Source organism: Austrofundulus limnaeus, unplaced genomic scaffold (assembly GCF_001266775.1).
Source record: "Austrofundulus limnaeus strain Quisiro unplaced genomic scaffold, Austrofundulus_limnaeus-1.0 Scaffold235, whole genome shotgun sequence".
Taxonomy (NCBI): domain Eukaryota; kingdom Metazoa; phylum Chordata; class Actinopteri; order Cyprinodontiformes; family Rivulidae; genus Austrofundulus; species Austrofundulus limnaeus.
Window position 1 is genome coordinate 609,018 of NW_013952637.1, and position 8,343 is coordinate 617,360.

An 8,343-nucleotide genomic window follows, 5' to 3' on the forward strand; every position below is an offset into this window, starting at 1 on the left:
CCAAAGTGCAGTGGTTCCAAAACTTTTCAGCTTTTGACCCACAAAATAACAGTAGAGACCTGTGGCCCCAACTATTTTTGGATGATAAACATTTGCATCAGGTCAACTAAACATGGGCATAGTAACAATATTTTTATACTACATTTACCCATTTAAAATATACTAACCTCACTCCTTTGTAACAACTAAGGCAAAAATGTAATTAATTCAGAAAATCTTTTCAGGACCCCACCTTGAAGTTCTGGGACCCCACTTTGGGTCCCGACCCCAACTTTGGGAAACACTGGTCTAGGAGGTTGGACTGGAGAGTTCAAATAAATATAAAACTGTATTTAAACAAAATATGACTTACAAAGACTGACACTGAGGCACAAAAAACAAACAAATATGGCAAGAAATAATGCTGATTAGTGGGGATAATAAAAACAGAGAACAGGTGTGAGGGGGTGTGGCAGGACTGAGTAACCATGTCTCCTAGCAGATTTCTACTAGGTCCACGAATAAGCAAACTCACAAAAACAGCTGAATCCCCGAAAACACAGCCAATGAGTTGGATCCTTGATTCGAATCAAACCATCCTGAATCACTGCAGACTCAAATGAKTCAAATCCCTGATTTGAGTTAAGCTCTCTGTTTGAGTCACGTCCATTTTTACAGTTAAACTCTCCAGCAAAMCAGACGACTCAGGCTGAGTGTAAATATAAATAAGAATTCCTTTATATCCACCACAGACACACCAGTCACATGTTGAACGCTGGTGTTTTATCCTCTCWTTTATTGCAATATTTTACTCAGAACTTTGACTCACCTTCAGGACGACAGGCCGACAGTGACAGAAACCAAACATAAGAAAAAAAAACATAATCCAAACAATAGGAAACTAAAAACTGAAAACCACTTCTCATGACAGAACAGAACGGATTTTCAAGAAACAGATTAGTTTTTTAACTGAATTTGATTCATCGATCCTTCTTTTAAATCAGGAATATTTCTTGTAATGTTCAGTAAAAAGGTTTTATGCGCAGCTTTAAGAGAAGCAGATTGGAGCAGATTGTTTGATATTTCTGAACCCTTTAAAGCCCAAAGCCAACGAGTCTAAAACTATTCTGTGATAGTTTTGGATTTCTTTCTCTCCATAAGCCTCCCATTGTGCCGGAGGACCTGCTTTGTATGAGAACTTGCCAGCTGCTTACCAAATGAGGTTATAGTGTTTCCCTATCAACTGTAAATTTCAATAATTTGTCGGCGGGGCTTCTCACCGTCAGTTTTTATCATATTATCAATGACGACTCAATTTTCTTCTGCCACTCCATGTCGAGCGCTGACCCCCGGCCCTATTACAGTCCTGTAATGAAGTGCAATGGAGTGGTAATGGGTCCACATTATACCAGATCAGGTAACACTAGACTTATTTTCTTATCACAATGAGCCCTGCTGGTGACTCTCAATGAGAAACCAAACACACGTCCTTTCTTATGCGGGCCGGCGTCCAAATAACATTTCAGCTCCGGACCCTTTCCCCATTTCAGTTTTCTGTTTCAAGATTGCGCTCGCCTCGGCGTTCCTGGGCTCTGCTTTGTTTCCGATCGCCTCCATGTTTAAATTCTCCCAAAAGAGGTCCGAGGCGGAGCAGATACGAGGCAGAGGTTGTTGTTTTTTTCTCCCCAGAACGGGGAAGTACAGTAACCGAGACGGTAACACGAGCGTAATGCACGGCGCTCTGCCTCCTCCCTTCATAACAACTTCCTGCCTGAAGTTCCTGCTAATTAACGCTGATGGTGCAAAAACACWGAAGCGCCCTCAATGTGAGAACGCCGAGTCGGCATTTACACAGTTTTCCTGTTTATAGGTCATTCCTGTTTTGGGTAAAACTACGTCTGTACACATTGTTCAAGTTTAATAATTCCTGTGTCAAAACGTTCAGCTGGAACAGAAATATTTAGCTGTGACTTTTGATTTGTTTCACCTTTTTTATTTTTCACAGTTTTTATCTTTGTTTAAAATAAAATTCCACTGACAAATTCACTCGATCTCTTTATCTCTATTTCAGCTACTTTTAGCCTTTAGTTTTAGTTTAGCTATTTTAAACTTGCTTAGCGATTCGTACTTTAGAACTTCTTTTGCTGCTTTTAGCTACTGTTTTGGTAATTGTAGCTACTATTTTGCTGCTTTTGGTTACCATTTTGCTAGTTTTAGCTACTTTTCTTATWCTTACACCTACTGTTACTCTTAGCCAATGCATTGCTACTTTTAGCTGCCTTTCTGCTACTTTTGGATATCATTTTTGCTACTTTTAGCTACAATTCTGCTACCTTTAGCTACTGTTCTCCTACGTTTAGCTACYTTTCTGCTGCTTTTAGATATAATTTTGCTACTTTTAGCTATCATTCTGCTTTTTTTAGCCACTGTTTTAATACTTATAGTTACTGTTCTGGTACTCTTAGCTAATGTTTTGGTACTGTTAGCTACAGTTCTGCTATGTTTAGCTACCATTCTGCTAATTTTAGCTACTGTTTTCCTTCTTTTGGATAACATTATTATTTATATCAATCATTCTACTTCTTTTAGCCACTGTTTGAATACTTTCAGCTATGTTTCTGCTACCTTTAGCCACCATTCTGATACTTATAGCTATTGTGTACTTTTAGCCAATATTATGTTACTTTTAGCTATCATTCTGCTTCTTTTAGCCACTGTATCAGTACTTTTTAGCTACTGTTTGCTTATTTTCGTTTTTATTTAGCTAATTTAGCAGCTGTTTAGCTCCTTTCGGTTGCAGTTTACCTCATGTTCTTTTGACTAACAGCTCAGTTTTAGCTTTTAAAAAGTTCTGTAGGATTTCAGGCAGCAGCCGAAGAAATGTTCTCTGTAATTATAAATGTCAGCCTGTTTAAAAGTGGGTAAAACATAAAATAAAGTGCCATCAGAGTTAATAAATAAAACTGAATTCCTTCAGTGTGTTGAGAAATGACCTGATGGAGGTTTTCACCTGAGAGGAACGCAGGCGAAGCTGAAATCAAACCCAGTTTGGAAATTTTCTACAAATCAATTTGTTCAAACCCAACGTGGTAATTACGTCTCTCAGCTATAAAAATGATTTAATAACGAGTCAGCGAGTTAATAACTCTGCCCCAGGATTCAATAATAAAATACATGTCATTTCTTATAAAACAGGCAGTTTTACTGAGCTGAATCAGGCAGAGTTGGGTTGTTTGGTGAATTTAACTGATCTAGAACCAGCTCAACAAAAAAAATAACCACAAAGCTGTTAGTGTATGAGCTGATATTTTACTAACAGATGGAAAAACAAACAGATCATTTACTATCTTACTAACTTGCAGTTTTTAAGAACGTTCACTTCCTGGCAGAAGAAGGTTTTATTTATCGCCTTTGTTTGTGAGAAACTCAAACCCTGTCGGGCTTTCTGCCGTCGGCACGTTGTGGTTCTGAAGATTCTGCTCTTGATGTTGGAGACCCGGATCACTCAGAACATGCTGTTGTTGTTTAAGACTGTGGTTCTGCGAAGGACTCCTCAGATGTTAGTGAGGGTCTGGTGCCCTCTCATGGTTGTAACCATGTGGTGCCGGATGGTAAAGTTGTAGATGAGTTTTCTCACTTTTGATTCTTAAACCAATAATTTTTTTTGTTATTTTTGTTTTTAATTATAATTTTTTTGCTATTACCAATTGACACCAAAAATAAGAGTTTCATAAATAAGTGACATCAACTTACTGTGTAGCTTTGTATGTTCTCCTAATGCAGAGGAGCCCAAAGTGGGGCCCGCGGGCCAAATTTGGCCCGCCAAGCCATTTGATTTGGCCCACCAACAGTTGCCAAAGTTACAAGGTTGTAACTTGTTATGTAGAAACACAGTATTTCCATTGGTCAAATGACTATATAAAAGGGCTGTAGTGAAGGTAGTTTTCAGTCATGGTGCTGACATATCTTTGATTTATTAGGATTAAACATGAAACATGAAATGACAAGAAATATTTAGATCAGATTTAACCCCACAGGTAGATTCACGCACTTTATAAGGCCACAAAAACTCATATTTTATCAATTTATAAAATGTGCCATGAGCCTTTGCTACTTGAGTGTATGGCAGACTTTCTCCAAGTGTACAGACTAAAACAAAAGTGGATCATTGCATAGCTTAATCATTAAAAATAAAGGATTTTATTTTAAAAAGTAATTGTATTTCATGTATTATATAACTGCATTTGGCCCGCAGATCTGGATAGATTTTCATTTTGGCCCTCTTGGGGAAAATGTTTGGGCACCCCTGTCCTAATGCTTTCATGGGTTTTCTCCAGGTAATTCTGTTTTCTCCGAGTACTCTGGTTTTCTCCAGGTACTCTGATTTTCTCTGGATACTCCAGTTTTCTCCAGGTACTCTGATTTTCTCTGGATACTCCGGTTTTCTCCGGGYACTCTGGTTGTCACTGGATACTCTCTTTTTCTTCAATTACTCTGGTTTTCTTCAGATACTCTGGTTTTTTTCAGGTACTCCAATGTTCTCCAGGTACTCCGGTGTACTCCAAGTACTCCAGTGTTCTCCAGGTACTCCGGTTTTCTCCAGGTACTCTGGTTTTCTCTGGATACTCTGGTTTTCTCCGGGTACTTTGGTTGTCACTGGATATTACATTTTTCTTCAATTACTCTGGTTTTCTCTGGATACTCCAGTTTTCTCTGGGTACTCCGGTTTTCTCTGGATACTCCAGTTTTCTCCAGGTACTTTGGTTGTCACTGGTTACTACGTTTTTCTTCAATTACTCTGGTTTTCTCTGGATACTCTGATTTTCTCTGGATACTCTGATTTTCTCTGGATACTCTGATTTTCTCCTGGTACTCCAATGCTCTCCAGGTACTTTTGGTGTACTCCAGGTACTCTGGTGTACTCCAGGTACTCTGGTTTGCTCAAGGTACTCCGGTTTTCTCCAGGTACTCTGGTTATCATCAGATTCTCTGGTTTTCTCTGGATACTCTGGTTTTCTCCACAGTCCATAAACATAAATATTAGACTGCTTTGTGGCTCAGGAGGAATTTGCCAAAGAGTTCAGTAATCTCAGTGTGTGGTTTAAATAAAGACCAATAAAACTATTGTTTGATAAAACACAAAATTATTAACAAGCTATTCATCAATGTCTCACATTGGTTACAGATCAGAATAATGAATGTTTGTAGTGTTGGAAGTGTGTGTTTTTTTTTTTTTTTGACTGGAACTGAACAGGTAATTAAAGTAAACCTTAATGTATTTAGTACTAGATAAAAGTTTATTCTTCTGGTGGTGCAGAGCTGGATCCTGGTGGACCACCAGGTGCAATGGAGGAGCCAGGGGGTGACCAATGGTGCCCACCATGGATTAATCTTCAGCCACCCCAATCGTTTAATGAACCTATACCTTTAAGCAAAAAAAAAACTAGAAAGCATAGATTCGTAACTAAAAATATAAGTAAAATTTCAGTGCCAAAGAGGACGGATGTTTTAAAGAAGTGATTAAAAAAACAATGAAGAGAAGCTGTATGTAATTTAAATATCAGCGCCTACAGATCCAAATGTCCAGGTCTAAAAACCACACTGAAGATAACTGGTCCAAATTTGTTTATCTTCATTTCTGCAGTGTGCAACAGGTTAAATCAGAAACAGTTGAGTTTAGCAGGGTTTGTTTCATTCGRCTTCTGGTATTTCTTTGTCTGGTTGCTTTCTCTCTGGTTCTTCATGGTTCTCGATTTCATCCAGGTTTTGGTTTCATAGTTTGTGTTTTTGCATCCCTATCTGCTCGTTGACTTTGTAATTTAGTTTCTTTTGTACAAAGCTCCCTGTTTCATAAAATCTCCATGTTCGAGTTCTTCATGAAAATCTGCAACCTTGGGTCCAAAATGCCTTTTTTTCTCACAGTTTTGAGTCTCCGACAGTTGTGGACCAGCTCAGTACAGGCTTCTATTAATGAATACCTGAAAGATCCTGTTCGGTCCCTTTAATTTTTAACCAGACATTCCAGTTTGATTAAAAAAAAGTTTTGTTCATTAAGTTCCGGCTTAAAAGGAAAACTAAACAGTGAGCTTCACTCGAAACTCCTGCATCGATTCATCTGACTAATGTCCCAAATCATTGTTCTCTGAACTGCTGTGTCATGGAGTGAAGTTTAAACTGCATGAGATCCTCTTTTTCTGCAACTAAATCTCCTTCCTGCCCCACCAGAATTTCATTAGTGTCTTGGTCTTCGTCCCTTTATATCTGAAAGTCATTAGAGTCTTTGTCTTCCTCCCCTCCACCTGAGAGTCATTAAGGTCTTGGTCCAACTCCCCTTCCATCTGAGGGTCATTAGAGTCTTTGTCTCCTTCCTTTCTTACTTGATGATCATTAGGGTCTTGGTCTTCCTCCACTCCCACCTGAATGTCAGACTCTAATGACCTTCAGGAGGGAGGGGAGTAATAATTAACAAAAATAGTAAAACCTCAGAAAATATTAGAAATATTGAGCTGAAATGTAATGTTGTAGTAGCTGAAATTGTCCCGAACACAAACTGAGTGCAACACAATGTGCAACATATTTACTTAACTTTGGTGCTGACTGTTGCATTTTGTAAGTAAAATATCTCATGAACCACTGGCTGCACATCTGCAGCTGATATTACAGTAACTTTTGGAGTCATATCATAAGTCATTGTTCTAGTGAAACTAGTCACACCTCGGTGAATTTTACAGATATTCAGATAAAACTTGGTGTGGTAGTAGCTAAGAGCCATTCATGTCACATACTCTGTGCTCTAACAAATCACCTGCATAAAGTTGATTTTAATGTTTGATTAAAACGACTACATGATTTTTAACAGAAACTGAAAAGCTGTGGGCGACATGCATTCCTTGAAGAAATGCTTGGTCAGGGCTATTCAACTGGTGGCCCAACCAAAGTTCAGCCCACCAATTGGTTCATACATCTTTTAAACCCAAACCGCTGGTTTTCTACATTAATTACTCTTAAGTTCTTAGTTAAACATTGAAGAATCTTGGCAACAAGTTGGTAAAAACCATTTCTATGCACAGTCAAGACAGTTAAAATTACAAGCAGTTGAAGATAAAACTACGAAAGTGAAAATAAAATTGGTTTAAATTTTTGGCAAGTAAGAGATGTTAAAATTAGATTTGTGTTAAACAGGAGGCAGAATGTGTTCTTTTTATTTTTTATATTGTTTAATAATCACTACTTTATATGGTTTGTATGTTGTATTCATGATCAAATGCAGCAAAATAAACTCTTTCAAAGGTAAGAGATCTTTGTAATACTTGGTTTATTTACATAATGACTTTAATTGCTGGATGTTCGGCCCGTCATCTGTTCATGTGCAGTAAGTGTGGCCCCCGGAGCAGTTCAGCTGAATAGCCCTGTGCTAGGTATTAAGTTTTAAACCTCGCTTGGTCATAATTTTTTATCTCTGCTCGACCTCTGAGTCCTGACGGCTGTAAAACTTGTTTCTGATCCGTTCAGTATGAAAGGCACGGCGTCACGTTAAGGAAGTGAAAAAACAGAAGAATCTGACCTGAACAACAGGTGAATTCATGCAGGATTTTTTGTAAAAAGGGAACAAAAATGTTGCCCGAATGAGACAAAAGCTTTGTGTTGAACTTTTCTAACTGCAGATTGGAAAGTCATGAAGTTTTACCCCCCTTTTTACCGCTTTAGATAAAAATATTTTTTTCTAAAATAAAATAATAAAAACTGCTCACGTCAGAAGTGTCTGCGGGCTTGTTGTACTTTCTGAAGTGACAGTTTTCTCACTTCTTGAACTGTTTCAGGAAGTGGGGCAGAGCTACCAAAATCAGGAAACTAAGTGTTGCTATTTATACAACCGAGCAAAGGGCTTCGGCTGATCATTGCTGATCTGGTGACACGAAAAAGGGAGCTGCAAAAAACCCAAAAAGGACCATTTGGGAGGGAAAAATCAGCTGCTTCTGGGATGATTGTGAGGACGGGTCATGGAGGAAATCATCTCGAGTCCGGAGTCTTCAGGTGACTAAAGTCGCAGCGCCTCACTTTTTATTTTAACACATCAACAATCATCTTTGTGGCTGAATGTTGTTGGGTTTTTTTTTTTTAATGTTTTATCTCCTAATTTAGAAACCTGTTTGTTGATCGGATCAGTCTCATTCAGAATTTATATAAAAAAGAGGAAGAAGCGCGTTGGCATCCTGTCTGGGTAATTTTATTTTAGGTATGAAATTCAGCTCCATTTACAGTTAAGAGTTGGTTATGTCAAGACGGATTAGTCGTGGTTGATGGTGTTGAAGACGAACACACACACACACACACACACACACACACACACACACACACACACAC

At 38.3% G+C, this 8,343-nt stretch overlaps 1 protein-coding gene across 1 annotated transcript in view; it reads left to right on the forward strand.

Moving 5' to 3' along the window:
• Positions 1-8,343, forward strand: part of pik3ap1 (phosphoinositide-3-kinase adaptor protein 1) — a 64,906-nt gene that overhangs the window by 22,878 nt on the left and 33,685 nt on the right. The window contains exon 3 of the mRNA XM_014019900.1: positions 7,800-8,013. Within this exon, the coding sequence (XP_013875354.1) occupies positions 7,980-8,013 (34 nt within the window). The 5' untranslated portion in view covers positions 7,800-7,979. The remainder of the gene's footprint in view (positions 1-7,799; positions 8,014-8,343) is intronic.